This window comes from Leptosomus discolor, chromosome 3 (assembly GCF_034619465.1).
Source record: "Leptosomus discolor isolate bLepDis1 chromosome 3, bLepDis1.hap2, whole genome shotgun sequence".
Taxonomy (NCBI): Eukaryota; Metazoa; Chordata; class Aves; order Leptosomiformes; family Leptosomidae; genus Leptosomus; species Leptosomus discolor.
Genome location: NC_141393.1, coordinates 11,994,268 through 12,019,095, shown reverse-complemented (window position 1 = coordinate 12,019,095; position 24,828 = coordinate 11,994,268). Strand labels below are relative to the sequence as shown.

The 24,828-nt window shown below is 37.8% G+C and overlaps 1 protein-coding gene across 2 annotated transcripts in view; it reads right to left on the bottom strand.

Annotated features, from left to right (window-relative positions):
• The window catches only part of PPP1R13B (protein phosphatase 1 regulatory subunit 13B), a 61,070-nt gene extending 36,604 nt beyond the window's left edge, over positions 1-24,466 (bottom strand). Inside the window, exons 1-4 of one of the 2 annotated variants that reach the window (XM_086463363.1) lie at positions 24,341-24,466; positions 11,088-11,235; positions 4,358-4,477; positions 2,148-2,215 (exon numbers count right to left, since the gene is read on the bottom strand). In XM_086463363.1, the coding sequence (XP_086319489.1) occupies positions 2,148-2,215; positions 4,358-4,477; positions 11,088-11,235; positions 24,341-24,466 (462 nt within the window). Of the gene's footprint in view, positions 1-2,147; positions 2,216-4,357; positions 4,478-11,087; positions 11,236-24,340 lie in introns of those variants that run through there. The other variant, XM_086463366.1, reaches the window with a different exon arrangement.
• Positions 24,467-24,828: the final 362 nt, after the last annotated feature.

Here is a 24,828-nt window from a genome sequence, read left to right as displayed (position 1 = left end):
GGAAAATGAGAAAGCAAATGGTGACAGCTCACATGGCCTCACTAAGGGCAAATGGTGCCTGACAAATCTGGTGGCCTTCCATGACAGGATTACAGTGTTGGTGGATAAGGGAAGAGCAACTGACACAGTCTACCTGGGCTTGTGCAAAGCATTCAACTCTGTCCCACATGACATCCTTGTCTCTTAATTGGACATGGATGGACCACTCGGTGGATAAGGAACTGGCTGGATCGTTGCACTCAAAGAGCTGCAGTCAACGGCTCAATGTTAGAGTGGAGATCAGTGATGAGTGGCGTTCCTCAGGGGTCGGTACTGGGACCAGTGCTGTTTAACATCTTTGTCAGCAACACGGACAGTGGGATTGAGTGCACCCTCAACAAGTTTGCTGATGACACCAAGCTGTGTGGTGCGGTTGACACACTGGAGGGATGGGAGGCCATCCAGAGGGACCTGAACAGGCTGGAGAGGTGGGCCCATGCAAACCTCATGAAATTCAACCAGGCCAAGTGCAAGGCCCTGCACCTGGGTTGGGGCAATCCCAAGCACAGACACAGGCTGGGTGATGAGTGGATTAAGAACAGCCCTGCAGAGTACTTGGGGGTGTTGTTGGATGAAAAATGGAATATGAGCTGTCAATGTGTGCTCGCAGCCCAAAAAGCCAATTGCATTCTGGGCTGCATCAAAAGAAGTGTGGCCAGCAGGTCAAGGGAGGTGATTCTTCCCCCTCTACTCCACTCTGGTGAGACCTCGCCTGTAGTGCTGTGTTCAGCTCTGGGGCCCCCAGCATAAGACAGACATGGACCTACTTGAGTGGGTCCAGAGGAGGGCCATGAAGATGCTCAGGGGGCTGGAGCACCTCCCCTGTGAGGACAGGCTGAGAGAGCTGGGGTTGTTCAGCCTGGAGAAGAAAAGGCTCTGGGGAGACCTTATAGTGGCCTTCCAGTACTTAAAGGGGGCCTGCAGGAAAGGTGGGGAGGGACTGTTTACCAGGGAGTGTAGTAACAGAGTGAGGGGTAACAGTTTTACACTGAAAGAGGGTAAGTTTAGATTAAATATTAGGAAGAAATTCTTTACTGTGAGGGTGGTGAGAAGAGGTTGCCCAGAGAAACTGTGGCTGCCCCCTCCCTAGAAGTGTTCAAGGCCAGGCTGGATGGGGCTTTGAGCAACCTGGTCTGGTGGAAGGTGTCCCTGCCCATGGTAGGGGGGTTGGAACTAGATGATCTTTAAGATCCTTTCCAACCAAAATCGTGCTATGATTTGGTAAGCTCAAATATTTTTATTGAAATTTAAAAATGTTTTTAAGTAGTCAACTATAGCTACAGTAAAGGCAGCAGAACACCCCCAAGCACATGAGAATAGAATATGCTCTGTAGAGTCTTCATTAGTATCGAGGATGAGAAGACAGAAGAAAGTAAAGTGAGTTTCAGCTCAGGAGTAGAAGGTATTTAAGCAATAGTAATTTTGAAACAGATGTACTACATTTCACTTGTAAAACAGAATATTCAAGCCAGGATCCACTGAATGCCACCAAACAGATTGACAATGCTATGTAATATGTATTTGAAATGAGAAACTACTAATATTTTAGTAAAAAAACCAAAACAAAACAAAAAACAAACAGGCATAGAAATGAACAAGGTGCATAAAAAACAGCATAAAGAGGTGGGTCTCAGGGGTATGCAACCTCTTCTACCAGCATCTGAACACATCCCAATGTGTAGATACATTCTTACGTTTTAAGATATGAGGCTGTGTCATGAATCAATACCAGCAAGGCAAATCAAACAAGAAAAAATGTCTTGACAGGCAATGTTAGTACAAAAGAATAACATAGCTGTTTGGGTTTTTTTTTCCTCACATACGATGAATAAAGACAGAGGAAGACAGATTAGAAAATGCAGTAATTAATAAAACTCTGGGGGCTTCTCATGTCACATAAGTGAATTTGTTTCTAGACAGAAAATTCGGAGTAGTTCACAAAAAAGTCATAGTCTCTCATTCACTTTATAACAAAACCAATCAAAACAGAGTAAGACCTACACATTTTCTACCAGTTCCCACCATAATAGATCTTGGAAATTAAGAATTTTTAAGACTTCAAATATTTGAGTGGAATTGATGCCAAATGTTTAGGATTTATTACATACCCCATTCTCTGTACGTTTCTCCACAGGTATATTTATGCCATTTCTTTGATTTTGGGCTTGTCGTCCACCTAAAAGTAAAGTATGACTCTTAATGCAAAGTTCAGTTTTCAACACAAATGCTTTTCACTCTTGAATCTGTTCTTTTCAAGAATTTTTATATAAAACTTTTACCTGTGAATTTTTATTCTGCTAGTTCCAACTATTTATTAGGTTACTCTTTGTAAGCAGTGGAGTCAGCAGAAATAAAGCATTTACTTCAGAGACTTCCTCTGTTAAAAGTATAGACACACAGCTCTACTTTTCTGACTTGTGTTTAAACAATGATGTCATGAAAGGGAATGTACTGAGAGTGACTAAAGTTTCATATTTCTACGTCCACAAGAAGCAGTAGCTTCAGTTGAATACATTATAAATGACTATAACATAGGAAGCTGTTTTAATGCCTTACAAACAACTATAATCTACAGATTGATCCATAGGTCAATCACTAACTAAAAAGCCTTGCATACATGGTTCAGAAGAAACATCTTCCTTGTATGCGAAATTCTGTGGCTTCAGGTGTACCTTAAATTTTTTAACATACTTTAAATTTGTATTGCCCAAAGGACGACTGAGTATTTTACAGAGTACCTAACTGATACAAAAATCCCTCATACACTATTGAGCCTGCTACTTCTGACATTCAATTAACTAGGAACCACTTAGAAATACGAAAAGAAACCCCAACTCAAAGCAATAAGGACTCAGCCAAGACTTGAAATTCAGTAGTTAGAAGCAGATTAGTTGAACGAGACACACTTCACTTCACAGTATCACAGAATGGTAGGGATTGGAAGGGACCTCTACAGATCATCTAGTCCAACCCCCCTGCTAAAGCAAGTTCACCTAAAGCAGGTCGCACAGGACTGCATCCCAGAAGGTCTGGAGTATCTCCAGAGAAGGGGACTCCACAACCTCCCTGGGCAGCCTGTTCCAGTGTTCTGTCATCCTCAATGTAAAGAAGTTTTTTCCTCACGTTCAGGCAGAACTTCTGTGCTCCAAGGGGCTCCATTGCCCCTTGTCCTGTCACTGGGCACCACTGAAAAGAGCCTGGCCCCATCCTCTTGACACCCACCCTTTAGGTATTTATAAGCACTGATAAGGTCCCTTCTCAGTCTGCTCTTCTCCAGGCTGAACAGGACCAGGTCTCTCAGCCTTTCCTTGTAGGAGAGATGCTCCAGTCCCCTAATCACCTTAGTAGCCCTCTGCTGGACTCTCTCCAGTAGTTCCCCATCCCTCTTGAACTGGGGGGCCCAGAACTGGACACAGTACTCCAGGTGTGGGTTCAACAGGGCAGAGTAGAGGGGGACGAGAACCTCCCTTGACCTGCTGGCCCAGGATACCACTGGCCTTCTTGGCCACAAGGGTAACAGGTAATTTCCTGTCCACTAGGACTCGCAGGTCCTTCCCCGCAGAGCTGCTTTCCAGCAGGTCAACTCTTAACCTGTACTGGTGCAGGTATACATCGAAATACCTTTCCTATTCTTCAGACAGTCTGACAGCCATTAAGTACAAATGCACAGCCTCAAAAATCTTCTCATATTTACAGTCTATACTAGTTAGATCAGAAAACTGAAATCCTTCTTTTTTTTTATTCCATTCCTTTAAGAAAGGCCCACTTAATACAGCACTGTTTTATATAAGCACTTTTCCTGTAGAACCAAGCAGACCAGTGATTTTTCAAGGTGCAAATTATCACCACTATTTAATATATCTACACGAAGTACTGAAAAAGTAAAGCCACCGAGACCTCTGCCAATGATGTCTGTAAAATGGATTTCAGTTTCTAAAGGAGACAAACTAGTTAGTTGAGTCTTTTCTCTGGGGCAACTGAAAGAACAAGAGGTCAAAAAGAACAATCCCACCCTCTCAAAACATAGGTACTTTCAACAAGCAAAAAATACATTAAGCCTCTAATACCCACCAACATTTTTGTATCAGTATTAAGCAGAATAGAAACTGATCTTACTACTAAAATATTAGTTGGACTGGTAGAAATTATTCTCAAGAAGGGAATTTGAGAACATGAGGAAGGTTCAAAATGGCTCTGGTATAAGGAAGTTGTATTACATATATCTGCTGAAGTTCACTGAAAGAACTGGTAATCAACCTCACTCCAGAAGTCTTTTAAATATTTTTAGGTAACAACACTACAGGATAAGCGTACTTACTCTGTTCATTGCTTTCGGCTGGTGACTCCTCATGACGAAGAAAAAATTTCACCTCCTCCCTGCGTGGACCCCACTTCTGTAGGTGGTCATACATCATGTGATCAAAGGGTATGGGACGCTCTAAAAGCACAAGAGAAGAAAACTTATCACAACTATTTTAAATTAAGTGAAGTTTTATAGAACTCTCATTAAGAATCAGAATGTCCTTTTTGATAGCTGTTCAATCTATGCAGTTTTGTCTTATGCAAAGTCAAAGAAACAGGCACCAACAGTCAACAGTTGTACTGTATTAAAAACTAGCCTGTTACTATAACACAGTTCACTGCTTAACAGCAGTACATAACCAGCTTGCAAAAACATACAAAAAGTATCAGTTTAGAAACCTGATTTAAGAATTCTTCATCACAACCTTTTTCACTATCCTGATCTTTGCACCTTTGCTTACCATCACCACCAGATGAGTATTCTGTTCTATTATTAAAATCGTTCATTCCATTTGAACCCCTGGGTTTCCACTCAGACTAAAAGCCTTATCACATTTACGTTTCAACTTCTAAGACTTGAGCAGGTGCTCCCACTCCAATACACTATGCCAGACACTAACTTCTAGTATATGTGGAATTACTAGCAAATCTTTGAACAAAGAAAGGCTAAGTTCTATGCAGCAGTCAGTGTCTTTGTTTTCCCCCAAAGAAATGTCAAACATTCTCACAGTGTACTTATTTCTTCCAAAATGATTAATATATTATTGCTAAGAGGCTGCACACTATATATTTAGTATTTCAAAATGAAAATACATCTCAAAAGCAAAGTTTTCGCTGTTCCATAATTATACCTTCATTTATTTTTAAATGTTTTCATTAAGGTAATAAAAACTCCCTTTAAAGATCTAATACTAAGCATAGTATTATAAAATACATTCTAATCGGAATAAAATTATGTTGAAAGATTTAATTACATTTCCTACATACAGCACTATGTCAAACCAATATTACTACACAAAATCAGGCTTGGATGGAAACCAAAAGGTGGAGTTTGTTAAAAGCAAAATGCTCTCTGCCCTCAAAACCCAAAACACAGTATCTCCTACTAGGCAGAGCACTGCTAACAATTTGTTATCCATTTCATACTGAACCCATCTGACATGAGAAGACAAAATGATTCAAAGATGTAACAGATATCTTGGGGAAAGCCTGGGAAAAACCACATCACAAATATACCTTTATACCTGCTTTCACTAGGGAAGGGTCATTTAAACCACAAGTTAATTATATTCTTCAGCTGACTAGTTAACTATCTTCCTAAAAACACCCCACCTCCAAAAAATCACAACACCTGATTTTAAAAAAATAGATGCTTTGCTTCTCTTTTTCTTGTTCCTCACTCAAGTGGACTCCATTGTCAATAGTATTTATGCACACAAGAATAAGGTCAGTGGCTGATTACAACTCAGTTCTTGAAAACGAATTTTAAAAACATGATTTTCAGGTTTTTCAACTCCTAAAGTAAGGTAATATTTCAAATGCTTTGAAGCATATGAACTAAAATTACAGTACGAGTCTTCTAAAGGTCACAAAGTGTAGAAATATTTAAATGGTTTAGTTCAGAGACTTTAGGACACAAAAGATAAGGATCTTTAGGAATTTTTCCCAAATATAAGAATTGCTAGGTAAACCTAGCAAGAATTGAAGCTTGATAACAAAGTACCAAGAAAGCAGATGTCTGAACAGGGTTGGGCTAACTCCGGAATGGTGAGGAGTGGCTGCAGCATCACTCTCAGTTAGGCTGGTCTCCCATTAAAAAGTAAGGCCCTGATCCTAGGAGCTATTAAAAATAAAAGGTTTCATTTACATAATGTACCTTGAAGAATCAAGGCTAATATTTTTCAGACATGACCATGGAGAGAAATGGGAAAGACGTTTTCTACCACTTTTGCAATTGTTCCAGAAAAAAACCTTGCCCTAAATTAGACAGAAAACAGGTTAAAATAACAACAGCAACATCACCATCGCCAAAACAGAGAAAAGAAAAATTAAGAAGTACTAGTCATTCTGTGCAACTTGGCTACCTGAAACAGATTCAGAAAAGGCAAAGGAAGAAGAAATGGACATTAACACTTGACACAAGACACAATGAGAATTGAAGTCCCCATTCCTTCCTTCAATTTAAACCCTTTAAACCCAGAAAAACTGCAGGAAGCGAGCACAATCTTGCAGTATGTTAAGATAGCACAAAGCAGTATTTTCTGGACATACTTGTTCAAGAATCAAAACCAAACCAAACAAACAACCTGCAGCCAAACTTTTCCCAGTTGTTACAGCTTCAGACATACTTGTCAATAATTGTTTTCACAAGACTATTTCAAACTTTAATTTTAGTTTAGTTTAAATAGAAGAGAATGAAGAAAATATGAACTAGGAGAATGGGTGTAATAATAAACAGGTTGGATCTCTATACTTTAACAACACACTAAAAAATTATCTAGATGTTTGTTTTCATGAATAACTAAGTTGAAAACAGTAATATATGCATATATCCATCATCATTTGCAAAAAGTGCCTTAGATTTTAAGTTGCATGAAAATTCTGCAAGACTTTTGAGAACTGAGCTTGACTCCTTTCCTTTTAAGCAAAACTTTTGAGGATGGGCTAGTTTTAAGTATTTTGGAATGACTGAAACACCCTGAAAGACCAAAACACAGATACTACATCAATGACTTACATGAGAATGGAGAAGAATCTTTCTGTTGGAACTATATATCCACTATTTAGAAGAAACTAAGTTTCAGACTTCAGAATCTGGTTTTATCCTGATTACACATACCCTGCTGTTTGTAATAACAACATTTATGCCTGCTATATATTAAATCAGAATATAAAGTAACAGATTATCTCCATAGTGGGCGATTACCCTGCAAGAGGAGGAACATGTCTTTCCACCCTCAGGTTTGCAGAAGTACACTTGTAGTAAACAACTACTTCTTTCACAGTCACTTGCCTCTATGTTACCACCAAATCCAGGAAGACCAATTAATACCAGTTGCTGAAGGGCATTCCAGATGCAAATGAAGTGAATATTGGGTGGATTTAAAGGTTGAAATCCCTTCCCTCTTGAAACGTACTACAAGTTCCTGGCATCGCACCTGTCTTTTGACCTCCTTCCCAACTGCTATTTGCAATAGCTGGGGAATGAGGAAGAATATTCTTTGTTATTTTTTCTCCTGTTACAGCATGAGAAATCTGTGCAAAAAGAGGAAGCTTCAAACTGACAAAGCACAAGGTGGTACAAAACACAGTGATAGATCAGGCATGAATGCTATTGACTTTTTCAACTATTACTCATCTCAAGAAACTGGAAAGGAGGGGGAAGAGAGAATGAAATACGAAAGTCAACTATGAATAAACTGAATGGTTATGCCATGCAGCTCTGAAGAATCAGTTTCTTAACTCCAATACAAACAATACCTAAACTATTTTACAACTCTTGGGAAGCTCCTCAACCATTTCTTTGCCATGGAAAAGCAAGCAGAGAAAGGCTAACATAATAAACAAACAAATATGTTTTCCAACAGCTAAGCTATTGTAATCCTCCTCTGAACTCTAGAAGTCTTACATAATTTTTGGAGCCAAACGTGCTTTGTTTTCAATAACGTTTTTTCTGGAAGACAAATGATCTCTGTCATCCTCTAAAAATAAAGCGTTTCCTATTTATTTGTACATACACATTTAGAAAAGGAAGATTATTGAGACAGTTATTTTGTTAGATGGATACAGTTTAGGAAACGGACAAGCTTCTGGGCACACAAACTGGTTTTTGTACCTGTTAATAAAACTACAATCTACAAGTCCCATTGCTTTGAATTTGAATAGACAGGTACTATTCAGTTGGGCCACCTAAAATAGGCTCTGGCTACCTGTAGAATGGAGGAGTTACACTCAGTCTCTTACAGAGAGCTGTGACTTGTCATCTGCGCAGCACAGAGAGACTGCTGAGAAAACAGACCACCTGTGGTGTGTGACAAAACCCAAGGTGTTTATTCAAACCATGATTTTCTGTATTAACTTCTAGTTTGAATTTTACTTTCCAAAGTGTCCCCTGAAAGAATATTTGTAGACCTCTCTTGAAGACAAGGGCTGAGGGGTCAGAGCAGTGTAATAGAGGAAATAAAAAAACCCACCACCTCTTCCACTTGTACAGTATGCCACAGTTCCGCTGCAAATTGCTTCACACTTCCCACTCAGAACCATAGTTAAGTTGGTGGTTGTTGTAACTGTCACATTTAACTGTTTAGACTTGTTTTCTACATTGGAACTCCGCTCCAGGCAAAATTATTTTTAAAAACTTCAGGGTAAAGAGTTCAGTTTAGCTCTCGGGAGCAGCTGAAGGAAAAAATAACATATTTATGCCCTACTAAAAAAAAAAAAAAAAAATCAGGTTGTTTCACTGACAAATTTATGTACCACAGACTTCAGGGCAAGAAGTTGAGGCCATCAACACACAGATTTTTAAGAGTATCCTACATTTAAGAACAACAAACAAAATGCTTGTGCTGAAATTCCTGTCAGAGAGACGTAAAACCAGTGTCCAGGCCTGTTTGAGAGATCCAGAAACATATGTGAGGGCTTTTTTGGGGGGTTTTGGGGTTTTTTTCATTCTCTCTAGTCTTTTCTGTTCCACACTTTCAATGGAATAAAGCTATACTTTGGGTACTTAGCAAGTGAAGCTAGACTTGTAAAAGCACCTTCATGTGAGTTTTTAGAAGAAGCTTGGAGCCACAAGCACGTTTTGAAAATTTGGACAGACCTATTCAACAGCTAGAAGCTCTGGGCAGGACCCTGCTCCTGAACTTAGGTGTCTGTATGTAGATGTCTACATACCTGGTGAGCTCCAGTGCTCAAGATCAAATAGGTAACTAGCTGAAATCAGTGATCTCCATGTTCTACATACCATAATATCTAGATCTCCGTTCACTATAATAGGACCAAAGACACCTAATTCAACAGGGTAGACACCTAAAATTTGGTCTTAGTCTCTCCATCACAACTTCCTGGATAACTTTCATTTCCCACTTTATAGAAACTTTTAACTTTAGATATCTAACAGTTTGAGAAATAAGGTATTACATCCACAAATAAAATGTTTTCTCAATCCTGGAAGTTGTTATAGAAAACATGTGCCTGCACTTGTCAGGGTTGCAAGGTCCCAGAAAGATGTTGTGGATCACTTTTCTTTCCAGTTTCCAGTCACCCTTTAAAACTAGATGACAACATTCTCTGCATTTTAAGAAGTACACCCTCAAAGTATTGTGAAAGCAGAAGAACAAATAATACCATCTATGTTACACTTTCACAAACAAGTGACTGGAAGCTATTAGTGATATTTGAGCACTGCAGTCTGCAGACCCGTTTTAGAAATACATGATGCACTTGGCACTGTAGACTCTCTGTAATCTAAACTCCCAAATCGAAAAAGTTTTAACCCTCCTTTAAGTTTTATCCTTAAAGACAGTTTTCTAATTAAGTATGAACTGAATTTGTACTCCTAGAACTGCAGACATGATTAACCTCTCCCCTTCTCACTCTTGCCAAAACTCCATGAGTTCCCATCCAGTTACAAAATGGCACCTTTTCCCTTCCCAAAGTCTTAGAACGGTTTAGAAAAGAGAAGGAATAGTTTTCCCAGGAGGAAAATATTCTAGATTGCTGATACTTAAAAGCTCCAAAGACATCTGAATAATGCCTGTACTGTCTGTTTGACAAAAAGGCCCTGACCAAAATAAACTCCCTCAATTAAAAATTTAAGAATTCAGTATCAAGTTATGACCTCATCAGTCTTTATACAAAACAGATGACAAACAGCTTAAATAGAGCTGACCTTAGCAACTGAGAAATAAGAACCTGCCTATTATCCTTACCCATCCACTGATTCTACTCACATCTATATATTGATAAACTATAACCTGGAGGCTTGTACTGCACATGATTGCAAGAATCCATCTAGAAACGGAATCCATAATAGGGCTGTTTTGACACTGCCCATCCTATTATTCTGTGAAATTACAATTGCAACACAAATAGAATACAGGCAGCACTATCTGCCCCAACAGAGGTTGTCAGATCTTTGAGAGGAAATGTTCACGAAGAAGCTGGAGATGCTATGTCCAATTCTGGCACAATTCTGTCTGCAGAACATCTGCTATTCATGACAAAGAAAAAAAAAATCTATACACATTCTTAATTTTAGGTTGCGTTCACACGCCTAATAGTGAGGAAATAGGACTGAAAAGATGCAGGTGGTGATCTGCACCCACTGGCTAGAAGAGAAGATCACTGAGATTCCATATTGTCATTTAAATACCCTCCATCCTATGTATGCTGCATGTCTATTTGAAATAAATGGCTTCCAGAAGTGAAGATACCCCCTTATTTTTTTTCTTTCAAGATGGGGATACCAAATACTTTATGGAATTTGAAAAACAAATACAGAATGCTAACATATCTTACACATGCATTTTATCAAATACTCCATGCTGAGGAAGAAAACAGAGAAGAAAAAGACAAAGTCAAGAATTGCATTAATCTCTAGAGATATTGAATTACTGGGCTTTGCATCAAAGTCTGCTAGAAAAAAAACCAAAGTACAATTTGAAATCAATATTGAAGAGTCAGTCTTACCTTTTTTATAACTGGTACATATATTTAAATCAATTTCCACTGAACATTCTGCTTACCATTTCCACGCCATACTTCAGCCAGATGGCAGCTTCCTTCTCCCGGCTCTTTGCAGAATTCGACTACATCGCGACAGGTTGTTTCTGGTGTAATTGGAACTTCTGTCAGAATCTGTTCATTGTTGCTCAGAAACACAGTTAATATCATCTGAAAGAAAAAAGAAAAGTAGGAGAATATTTTTTAAAAATTACAAGAATAAGATTACAGGTAAGATTTATAAATCCCCTGTAAATAGAAATGTAGGCTTATGGCTGGTTACAATGATCCATCAAAGTAGTTTTCAGTTTCTTGTAACTTTGCCAAAGCTTTACTGCTTTGTGTTGAATTTTTTTGACAGCGCATTGAATTGACCATTCTTTTAAAAGCTTCAGTTGAAATGGTTTAGTTGTGTCTGAATATAAGACTGGGAGAGAAGCAGTAAGTTTTGCCTATGTTAGATGCTTGAAATCACAGCATTTAAATGTTGCGAATAAATACACACTTTGGCAAAGTAACCTGAAGCTTCACAGGTGGGCAACCACTATCATGATGGACCTCACTTCTGCAATTTGTCTGGAGATACAGTTGCATTTGGTTGAATTGTAAGCCTTCAGTTATGATAAGCCTCGGAGTCAAAAAAAAAAAAAAAGGAAAAAAAGTCACATTTTTCAAGGGATTGTATTTGCTTAGTATACTTGCTAGAGCTAAAAAACTGAGAAGTCAGTTCCTTCTGTACTACTTCAGCCCCACCACCCTGAGCTTGCTGTGTTGATTGGACTGTACACGCAACCTTCCCACAGTGGTACTATGTGTGCTCTCTTCACTCAAAGTTACAACATCAAAGGCTACTATTCCGCTAGTAACTGCTCCCAGCTATTCCAGTTGGAAAGTAGCCACAAACCAGAAAATAGCTTTTCTTCCCCACACTCCCCTCCAATAAAATTCAAGATTACTTGACATCAAGGAAAACAGAAAGAAGAAAAAGTGGGATGAACTCTATAAAGGAAAAAGCCTAACACTAAGAGCTACTTACTACTAATCTGGGTTGATGTAAATTTCTGTTCCAATTCCTTGCTCCAAATTTAAATAAATGTGTGCACCAATACATCTCTGCAGAGATACTCCCACCCCTCTTCATGTTCGCAGGTGTAACTTGCTGCAAAGTTAAACACTCAAAACCTGTGCACATTAACTTAACCCACTTCACCCCCTTGGTGCATATATTAATGATGATGATATCGTAATATAATATGTTCATTTGCTACATTCCCCCTATTAAGGGCCTCCGCCTTATGCAGTATTTTCAATGGATTTGTTCTGTAGGCCCTGATGTAATTTACTGCAAAAGCTGGAAGCACATAGTTAACAGCTGAGGGGCTTGTAAGAAGGAAAAGATAAAAAACATTCTACCAAGAAACAAAGTCCTAACACAATGATGCTGAAGTGATTCATTTTTTCCTGAGGCTGGCTGAGGACCAATAAAGGTTGTATTCAAAGACAAGCATTCCTGTGTTACACTAAATCCTCTCAAAGATACCTGACCCGAAGCTTGTGCTTAACATTAAACAGACCATAGAATCACAGAATGGTTTGGGTTGGAAGGGACCTCAAAGATCATCTAGTTCCAACCCCCCTGCCATGGCAGGGACACCTCCCACTAAACCAGGTTGCTCAAGGCTCCATCCAATTTGGTCTTGAACATTTCAAGATGGAGCATCAACAACTCCTTAGGCAACCTGTTTCAGTGTCTCATCACACCCAGGGTGAAGAACATCTTTCATACATTTAGTCTAAACCTGCCCTCTCCCAGCTTCCAACCACTACCCCTCGTCCTATCACTACAATATCACTACAGATACTTTTAACCATTCTCTCTGCACCTTCATTTCCCATCTGTAGTCACAATACTGTTCTGTAAACTCACAGGGATGGAACAGAGATAATATGATGCTTAAAGACAAAGATACCAGAGTAACAGATGTCCCTAAAGAATGAGACAAAATTAGTAAATTTGTCTGAAAAGAAAGTTCTTTCAGATCTTTCCAGTAAATAACACATGGCATCACATATTGAACCACAAAGATGAAACTTAATTAAAAACTCTTCAATAAATGAGCACTCTCCACTTAAACAGAGTTGTGCTTCAATTTGCATAGGCAATTCTTAAAAACATTCATAATACTTTCATCTGTGGGACACATACCTGTACCAAACTGGAGATTTGCATTAACAACAGCTAGATACTGAGCAAGAGCAGTCTACCTACTTCAGAAGTAGGCACAGGACAAATTCCAAGAAAGCCCAGGCTTCAAGCTCTCAGTCTCCTTGTCAGTCCTCCAGGCTATTTTAATCCCTGTTCCTACTCTCCTTCAGCCTGCCAAGTTTGTATGCTGTATCCTGAAGTTTTCAAATAACTACACTTCAACACCAGCAGCAGTCATTCAGGGCTGTAAATATACTAGAATTCACCCTGAGTTTCTCCAGTAGCAGCATTAAAGGAAGCCATAGTAAAAGCTATAGTATGAGCTAGGAGGAAGCTCTAGGACGCAGCCACAGGTAACAATGAGAGTGCCAGTAACTACCTACTGTAAATAGCTCACAATGTTATCTTCCCCGTAGAAGATTCAGATATAGTCTCAATATTCAGCGGCTGGGGAATCTTTCACAGAATAAATACCTGCTGTAGAATCTAGTAGTGGAATTTGACCTCATATTTAAGAAGAGAGAGTCATATACTAACATAAAACAACAGGCTTAGAAGAAACCTTAAGAGGTCATCTAATGTAGCCTCTTGGCCTCAGGCAGGATCAACTATACATACATTATTCTGCAGAGATGCTTGTCTAACCTGTTCTGGAAAGCCTTTCATGATGGAAATTCCACCATTTCCCTGAACAATCCACCCCAGAAACCCAGGGTTCCTATTGCAAGGAAAAGGTTCTTAAAGTCTAGTCAAAGTTTTACTTGCCACTATTTAAATGCACAAGTTCTTTGAGCCACAGGGGTGACAGCAAACTTTCTCCCCGCCTCTTTTTTTTTTCCTCTGCAGTTACATTTAAAGAATATACAAGTAAATTAAGTAAGTTAAGTTAAACAATACCAGTTTGACAGAGTTATTAATGCCAGTATTCTAGTTTCCCCATAACACTCGATAGTAATGTCAAAATAAAATGCAAGTTTCCCAAACTTTGAGATTACCAAGAGACCCTGCCTTTACTGAAGTCATGTTATGATGCATGCTGCCTCTTTACCATTTGCCCGAAATACCTGCTACCTTGTTATGAAAGGATAAATAGAATGGCTTTAACATCACGTGGTTCTACACCGTTTCCAAGTTCCAACTTTTTATTGCTGTAAAGGTAACACAGGCCCAGAAAACTTGGTTCATGTATTCAAGATTATCTATCTGCATCTGCAGACAGGCTGGAAAAGAAAGAAAAGCCTTGCAGGTGAGAGTTATCCTATGTATCTCAGTCAATACTCCATAAATTCAGACCTCCACCACTATATAAACTCACAGTCTCATTTCCGAGACCAGGCCAAAAAGCACACCACTTTCTTCTCTTAGCTTAGAGCACACCAGTATTGTCCTCTCCAAAGCTGGGTGTCACTCACAATATCCTCTGCTAGACAGCCCAGGAAAAGGTGTCTCATTAATGAGGAGCTAAGGTGCTGTAGCCAACTATTGTCATACTACTCCTTAAGCGAACCTGGTTAAGTAAGCATTTATTTAGGTTGTCTGAGTAATACCACAGGAACTGAAACACCATACTGTAAAACAAATGTCCTGAAATATATGCAAGAAGACTCAAAATATTGAGCATTACTAATATATTGCAATATTAATTAGATTTTCAAGTCAGTGTCATAGCTGTCCCTATTTGTGGTAGGGATGGAATAAGAATCAGAGGTATTTCATAGTGATAAAATACACAGAAGCATTGATGGAGCCTGAAAATTTGCTGAAGAATCGAGTGAAGCATACACATGAAATACACAGTACACCCACTGAAGTAAATTAGCTTTATGAAAAAACATTCTTAGCCAAAAGATTAGGACACAGAAGAACTGATATAACCTTTGATTTCTCATTTTAAATGGACTCCTAAACAGGAACAACTGTATAAAACCCATCTTGTAAAATGAGATCATAACCACTGTAGCATTTCTTTAATAATCTCTCAATTTGATCATTACTTAGACACAATGTCACACAACAGGATCAACTTAACACTCATGAGCAACTCACGTGAGGGCTTCTAGATCATGTATTTTTTCCACAATGAACACCAAGCTCCATATCTTACACTTACCTCTTTCTCAACACACACACGGATGTCACCTGTCTGTTACTCTCCTCTACTGCTCTTGCTAGCAAACCAATGGCTTTATTCCAACTTTCATGAATTCTCATCTCTCTTTAATATGTTTGTTTTGTTGTGTGTGTGGTTTTGTTGGTTTTGGGTTTTGTTTTTTTTAAACCTCCTCGCAAACTCTAGTATATCCCTTCACAGTTCAGGTCTTTTTCCATGCCAGATAAGCTACATCAAACGTCACAACCTGCATTCAAAACTACTCTGTCATCTCACTCATTTCTCAGCTTACAGATGACTTCCTCCTAGGAGACCCTCAGAATGAGTACTCTACCCAAACATATGCCCAATAGATGCTTGTTAAATAGTTGTACGTGTTCCTCTTAGTATGTTGTCTCCCCTTTCTCCATTCCCATCCCAATTCTCCTCTTCCAACCATGCATCCTGTGGTATTTAATGGACACATTTAATCATCCCTGCAGCTTCTCAAGGACATAGAAGAGGGATAAATCTACAAGATCTTTATCCTCATTATCTCATCTCTTCTTACAGATGGATAACATCACCTACAAAAATAGGCATTGTCCATAGAGGTGACAGTTTTATCTTTCTAGACCAGATCTCTTGCAAAGGAAGCTGAAATGTTGACAATCTTCAATCATCTCTTGTGAATGCCTAGCTATTAATTCAAGTTCCATGCGGCTGTAACTAAGTCCTTAGCCATGTTTCTCCAATGAATTCCTAGATTTCATATGCATCATAACACTCAGGTACCTATTATTGTGAGCTGTAATACAGGCATCGTTGACACCAATCATTTTCTCAGTCTTGTGTCTCAGATCTATCTCTAGTTTTCCTGTACAATATGTAAGACAGATTGTTGGGGTTTTTTTTCCATCAACTGATCCAGCTAATGCTCTCAGAGTTTGGAAACTTGCCTATCAGTTTCCCCAATTTCTCAGCAGTGTGCCTTTTTTAATCACGAAGCCCATCACAGCAAAAGTCGTTCTTCACGCCTATGCCTTTGACCATGTTAACTTTCTGTATGAGTCCTGACAAGCACAATTTATTGGTCTTCACTTCCCCATTGTGATGGGGAATCTTCTTCACTTTGATTTTTTCACTCCATAGCAAGAAATTGATGCCGAACTGGTCCTTTACACCAGTTTCTACTCTCCATGTGCTAAACAGGTGTTTTTATGCTTTCTTCTGTGTTGTTCATCATGCCTTATACGCATCTGCAAAGCAACCTCATTATTTTCCTTAAAAACTCTCCTTTCCTGTTCTGGCTCCAAAACATATTAGACACAAGTAAGCTATCAATATGCTGAAAAGTGCTGCCAATCAGGCTGATAAACATTGTTTTGTCTACTTTACCTGTCCAGTTCATCTCTTATTTCATCCCAAACTAAAACTTGAAGAGCTGTACAACAGGGAACTATTCATAACCTGTCTACCACAGCAGAGATCCCACAAGGCCACAACTACATGCCTTACAGGCTACTATATAGAAACAAATGATCTTTTATACGAGTCGGATGCCCTTTGTTCTATACAAGCTTGTTCAGGCTGTTCTAGAAATCACCTTGCCTTCCCTACTCATGTTTTGCAACTTCAGTTGCACTCCCCTAGCATAATGCAATTACTTATGATTGGAACAAAACTAAACCACCACCATGAAAACACAAGATGGCAGCCTATGTAGCATGTTGTTTCTTAGTTAAGAAATAGCCTAGAAAGCTACAACTCCAACTGCTGAATGAAGTCTTTTCCTCATCATTTTCCTACAATCTTACTGAAAAAATAAAACTTTTTTGATCTTCTGCTAGTATCCTGAATTAAAAAGAACAGCTTTACATTTAATTGGATCCTCTTTAACAACAATTTTTGTGGAAACAAAAATACATCTTAATCAACTATTATCTTTTGCTACCAAGACCTGAAACACTGGTGCTTAAGAAGAAATAAACTGTACACTCACAGCTCCATTACCTTATGCCCAAGTTAATTTACTAACTCAGACAGCTGACACAATAAATATTGTAAATACCAACACAGTCCTTATAAGTATGTATCTCCTGATAACCTACTTGCAGAAAATTGAATTATTTAAGCTATCAGAAAGCAATCAGACAAGTACTATTTCAGGACATGCTAAAACATTAGAATTTAAAACAAATCCAAGATTATTGTCATATAGTGATAGTCATTTATTCAACTAGAAAAAGAGAAATGGTGACTTCTGCGGATGAAGATGGGAAATTACTCAGCTGGCTTTTTACTTTACATATAACTGTTTAACTAAACCCCACGTTTCCATTCAAAACCAGAGTACCTGGCAAAAAAGGATCAGATGGTCATTACTTTTCCTGTATATAACCTATTTTATGTCCACAACAATAAAAACATTCAGAAAAATTACATCTATGAAAGACAGAAGTAAGATCATTCAAGCAGTGAACAAAAGGTTAAGGAAAAAAAAAAAACCACCACACTCCAAGAAAATGAAAACCATTAATTTTTCCCCTTTGTGCTATCCATTGATCTCATTACCTAAACCTACACATACAAACGTCTACCTGACAGTAAAGGTATAGTGGATAATATATTATTTTGTGTTAATAACTTCTGCCAATGTAAGAATTATCATGCATATGATTGTGAGTTAAGAATATACTGGATATTTAATATGGATATTTAATATGGCTACTAAATTCACACACTGCTGTTTAGGCTTATTAGATTTTTCCCCTCGCTTTTTGCCCCCACCCCCCCTCCCCCGCCCCCTTTTTTTTAAGCCAACCTAGAAATTCCATTATGCAAAGGTAAGAAACAACAAAAAAACTCCTCTTCCAGCAGGAGAGTAATCAGACATTTCAAATACGTGAAATGTTTATTATTAAAGGCTGACACACAATGAACTCAAAGTACAAAACACACTTCTGGTAGAAATGCCAACTTCCTTCCTTCTGTTTCATGGGAATTGGAAGGCATTGTCTTCTCACCATGCATTTTCCCCTAATAAAGAGTTCCAAAACATCCATTCACAATCTCATGCTTTGCCATTTCAGAACACTTAGTGGTGCCTACAACTCAAAGATGAGAACAATCAGCAAACACAAGAGTTCTTCAAAGTAAATCTCTTGCACAGTAGAGACCTCAACATCTCCCAAGAAGTTTTAATTACTTTCATCCTTGATTTTCCTGACTTGGGAGGCTCAGGAGCTTCCTATATTTAAGGTGCTAAACCAATAGTTTTAACCAAAATGTCCAAAACCATATCTTACTGAGATGTCAAAGCCCCATTAATCAAATATGAGCTTTGATTAAGACTGAGGTTTCAGTTACTAGAAAAATTACAGAAGGAGATGCAAGCAAAATGTGAAGAGAAGAATCACGCCCTTGGTGAGGAGACATACTAATATGCACAACTCTGCATGTAGAACGGTCAGAGGAAAAAGTTACAAACCATCAATTATCTCATGCAAGTTTGCTTGCCTGGAATTCATGCCATTACATAAATCTTGCATCAGCTACAGCTGTAGGAACTCTAGCTGCGTATTTCAAGCACTAAATCAGAATTCTAACTTTATTTGCAGTACGAACACTGTCACTTTTTAAGATCATAGACTGAATTAGGTGAAGCTTTAAGCAATTACATTTTAAAAGAAATCAGACTGTGAAATTATAACCACAGAACTGTTTTAAAGCCATCTAAAGGTACATTCTTGACTCAAGCCACGAGTATTTCAGAAAAAAAATCCCAAATAAATCTCTGATGTTGATTATTATGTGTAAACCCCAGAAAAAGTTATAAGATTAAACCATTTCACTTCCCTATATTAAAAAGGAACATCTAAAGACCATCTAATACGCAAGTTACTCACCAACATGTTTTGTTCCAATAATTATTTACCTTCAGAATGAAGCTGTCATTTTAAATAAATGGATCTGTTGAATTTCTTGCAATATGTTTACGAGTCTTATTTCAAGTAAGAACATTAAGACATACAGCAAATTTATTACCCATTATCGTGGTTTTCATCAGATTTCTTTCCTTTAACGTCTTTTCCCTTTCCCCATATATGGGGTAAGCTCAATTTTCATATTTCTGAACTCATTTCCTCACATCCAAGCTGTACAACCTTCGAGTTCAGGCCAAAATTTAAAGCCCAGCGATGTCTTTTGACTGTATTAGTAAGATTCACAAAGGTAGCGCAACCAACAGACTTCAGTTTGCAAAGAATACAAAAATGAGTAAAGTTTTCTGTCAAAATGCAGACTTGTGAAACCAAGAACATGTTTCCTCCTACACTTCCGAATTTGAAGCCAGCTGCCTCCATATGGCCTGCAAAAGAATTCACAAAATTGGGAGCAAGTCTCAGACACTAAAAAATGTATAGCATTCAGAGCTATGGGCTACTAACAAACACTAAACTCACAAATTTCACTATCGATAAACTTAAGCATTTATAAGGTTACTCAAAAATTCAAACAAGCTAATACTATTCTTAGATAATATTTGCAATTTTGAGCAAATCTGAAAATTTGACGTTGCTTGCTTAAATGTACTTTAACTACACTTATCTCACAAAAGCATTTTTTTGCATATGCTTGCATGCTAGTTGCATTAACTTACCATTTTGCAGTCACTAAAAGAAAAAAAAAAATTGATCCACCTTCATAAGGCTCTGCATAAGACAACCTGGCTACAGAAAACATAACCAGGAGGAAAAAAAAAAAAAAAAAAGTCTTGTCAGACAATAGTTGTACCAACAGACTTAGTGATGGGGTATAAAATTACTTCTTTTGCTAGAACACAAAAATCAATTTAATTTAAAAAAGTATACAACTCCTCTTACAGAAACGCGGAAGCATAGCACTAAAAGAAATCCTTAAACAAGATTTTCCTACATTTTTATAAGGCCTAAATGTATGCAATGGCTTAAAGAATGACAAAAACCACAGACATTTCCTCTCAGGAGTTCCAGGACTGTTGCCTTTGTCCTCATCAGTAAATTACCTTTCATATGTGACAGCAGGTGTTCAACAGGATTCAGATTATTTAAAAAGCCTACACCTACTTGATATTTATTTGCTGAAGGGATACTTATGACACTGTCTTGCTCTTTGTTACTGAAAGATAAAAAGCCACAGCATCAACTGTAGATCTGGAAAAGCCTCTTACTCTTTCAGTGGCAGGCTTTTAATAGGGCAGAGAAATAAGCCAACATTTTTGCTAGAGGAAGGAAACAGCAACTATCATCACATATTTAAATATATTCAACTGAGCAAGATAGATCCACAGATTATTAAAGGAAAGGTATTGTAGTAGTTAATTGAAAGACTTCCAGAGCTCTAGGAAAACAATACCTAATGAAAACAATAGCAACTAAAAGTTCGCTTGTGTAAACACAAGCAACCCACAGACTTTGGGTGTTTTACAGGGAGGAGGAAGATATGAACAGGGCCAAAAAAACAACTGACCTAACAAACGTTAAGTTTATAGCATCTGCCCAAGACAGAAGAGCAACACAATCATTTAAACACTATAACCCTATATCAGATTTTAGGCTATACTTTGTTACATTAGAAGTCGCAGTCAATCCATGGTACTAAACCAGTGCCAGCTCTCCAGACATTATCTTTATAGAAGCTGTTTGTTCTTTGTCACAACATTGGAATGCCTTCTTTTAGATTCAGATTGTCCTGCTGAAAGCAAGCAGTAACTGAGATTTGGATAAATTAGTTTAAAAGATGGGCAGTAAACTTGTGGCTACAGAAGGGAAAACATGTATAGCTGAAAAGGGACAAGTTAAGAATAAAAGAGGTTGCATCAGAAATAAAACTATTCATTTAAAATGAAATCTGTTCAAGTGCAATATTTAACACCATTAGCTAAAGCAACATAGCCTGAAGTTAGAGAAATCTATAAAACATGCCTCTTGTGATGTTTTCTAGTGGAAAATGTAATTTGGCACTTGCTACAGAATGAGTTCAACATCCCTGCATCATATTATCTGTTGGCTTAATTCCTAAATTGCTACATCTGGAGAAACAGCAAGAGATCTTGTTGCTGCTCCTTAACGCAAATAATTCTACCAAAGGACTGTCAAGACGCTAGTTACCATGTAAGAGACTTCAGAACACAGGGGTAATTCTAGGTACACTGTCAAGTTCTTGCTGAGCACATTTCTGTTAGCAGCATACATTACAAATGGAGAGATTTTTATTCTTACCAGAAGGCGGCTCAGAAATTTCGTTTTGTTCCACTGTTTAAAAGACTGTGGGCCACATGCTATCTTTCAGGATATACACGATTATTAAGAGGTGGAAGTTGGAGACTCTTCTTGAAAGACTCTCTGCTCTTATCAGTTGATGCTGGATTTCCTAAACCCCTTACAAGGTTCATGACAACTCAATACACTGAAGTAAGTATTCTCATCTTGCAAATGGGTATTCTCTGATTTGTAATAGGACTATTGCAAAATCAAGCAACTCTGAAGAAGTCCCAAGAGATTTTCTGATACTTGCTGGCTTCATTAAGGATACTGTTTTTTAATCTGTGAATTTTAGGATAAGCCTCCTCTAGTACTGCCTGCCTAATTTCAGTGAGATTTATCTAAAGCACCTTGAAAAAACAATAAAAGTCATCAGGCATGTCGATTTTGTGCTGATTATTAAATAAAAAAAAGTAAAAGAAATTGCTAATTTATTTAAGAAACTAGCAAATACCCCTGCTGTAACTGAATATTTTAGTAGTTGTTCAGGGCTATTAACACAAGAATTCCTTAAACAATAGATTCTTGCCAAACTCTTTTTTAGAAAACTGCAGCAGAGCTGTATTTGCAAATGGATGGAACACTAGCAACACTCAAGGGAAGTCAGAAGTTCGAGGGACAGCAAGACTCCAGATCATAACAGCTACATTGGTGCAGCCACCTTTCCTGAAGTCCAGTTGTCCACAAACTGACAGCTCTAATTTGATAAAATATAAACATGATGTCCACATTTCTACTCTTCTTCACATCTCCAACACAGGGTCCTCCACACCACATGGTTCAGAGAGTTAAGTGGGACCACCCAGTTCAAGGTCAGGTGCGGCCCCATAGCCCCCAGAGAAAAGGAGGGAGGAATCACTGTGGCACTACAACCACATCTCATCATGCCAGATTACAAACACAACTTAGTGCTAATGCTCAAAGGTCTAAATCTTTCCTATCTGCCAAGGTAACCAGCATGTCACACATCAAATGCATGACAAGCTTGAAACAACAGTCCTAAAATATTAACTGCCCATTTCATTTCATCAGATGACGGGACATGAATAGTATGTTTAAAAAATACTACTAAATATTTTACTTTCAAATCATTACGGAAGATGTCTTTGCTGAAGAATAACACAGCTGTAGTGCTGTAAAATTTGCAGTAAACTCAGGTGAACTGGCAATAAATTAAAAACAAAACTAAATTAATCCAAGATGACTCAGCTTCAGAGATCATTTTATTACATAAGAATCTCAGCTTTCCAGTCAGGGGGAAAAAAGATGTATTCACCAAAAGGAAAGGTTTAAAGAAAACAAAACAAAACCAAACCAAACCACACACACCACACACAAAACCACCTAAACCCCAAAACCTTACAAAACAGGACAACCACCCCAAAGACTCAAGAACCAGATGCCAGGTAAGAAAGACAAAAAAAATTGAGTACTTGACTTTTATTGGGTGGGGAATATGGGGAGAAGTCCTGTTCTAGGTTTTTGCATATTGGTATTAGCAATGCTGTAATTTACTTTGAAAGAAAGCTCATTCTGACAACACAAGGCAATCATGAGGTTTGAGGTTAATTTTCCTGAAAGACAACTTAAATCTTCAAAATCCACATACAACAAGTGTGTCCCACAGAATTTGTATCACAGAACTGAGTGTTCTCATATTATTAAAACTATTTTGGCCAAGGCCAAGGAAAGGGAGGTGCTGATGTTTCTACAGTCTTGTGTTCGACCTTGTCAACAAGCTACAGCAAAGTCATCCAATATCCACTGAATTCCAGAAAAGCCTGACCTACCTACTGTGCTGAAAATAATCTCATCAAAAGAAGTATAGGATACAAAGACAAACATTTGTGTCTTTTCATTTACAACTTTTCAAAACAAAACACAAAAAACAACACAAAAACCGCAAAACCACAGAATAAGAACAAACTAACATAGTATTTTTATGAAAGACATCGTGCTTTTTGTCCATTTATAAAGCCAATTTGCAGCACTGAACATCACTTTTTTTTTTTTTTTTTTACAAACAAGGAACAACTTTTATGAAATCTACAGACACACACCTGTACATAAAGCTGCAACTATAATCAGAACTACTTTTTCCTTTTATTTTCAATAGAGTGAAAGAAGGGACTGCCACTGCTTTCTCACACTGAGCAGAAAGTATTAACAAAATACTGATTACTTAGGGCATTGCTTTCAGGGAATACCAACCATTCAATCTTAGATGCAGTGGCAAAAATATAAGAAGCGAAAAGTGAATGCATTCTTCGGGATTAAACAGGCAGCCTGCAGCTTTCCTTCCATCAGAGTGGAAACTGCACATAAAAGAAAAAAAAAAAAACAAACCACTTTCCAGTGCATTTCTTTGCTTTTAAAATCTGAAAAATACATTTTAAAATAAAAAGCTGTTCTGTTTTACTCTCAGTTCTCCACTTTGACTGGATCAAAAAGCATTAATAATAATTAAAAAATAATCAAAACTTATTCAAGAAAAGTAAAAATTTCAGACATTTCATATAGAGAAGAAAACCATATAAGGCAATAATCTCTGATCTTCAAGTAAAAATCCCACGTACGCACACTCTAACCCATTGTAAAGATACACTGTTCGGTTTTACAAAAAGAAATCCCAAAATACTTAATTTTACAGCAAATAAACAAAAAGCAATATAATCCCACCTTCTTTTTTATAATTCTGTCCTTTGTCCAGTTTTTAGAGTTAAGTCCAGTCTTTTCTGGTAGCCAAGATTTCTCTTTTGATGTTTTTATAATGTTCTGAAGAACCATCCTTAAAATATTCTTCATGTGAACAGCTGTAAATAGCAGTGAATATAAGAATATTGTGCAGAGCTAAAACCTAAGAACAGTTTCTGTGCACAACTACAGTGAAAAACTACTTAAATGGAGTATTTTTGGTCTGCTGGCATATGAATTCAAGCAGTAATGACGAGCAGTGATAAGATGTTCTAAAGAAACAAGACAGGCCACAGTTGTGACAGGAACAAGATAGGCTAGATCAAGTTTCACCTAATTAGGCAAGGTTGCAGCAGGGGAGTTCTGCTATCCTCTCGTGCAATAGTAATCTTTGTTTGCTATTATAATAATGACAAATAGTAAGTATTCATCTTAAATAAATTTACATATAAGGCTCTGACTGTCTCAAAAGA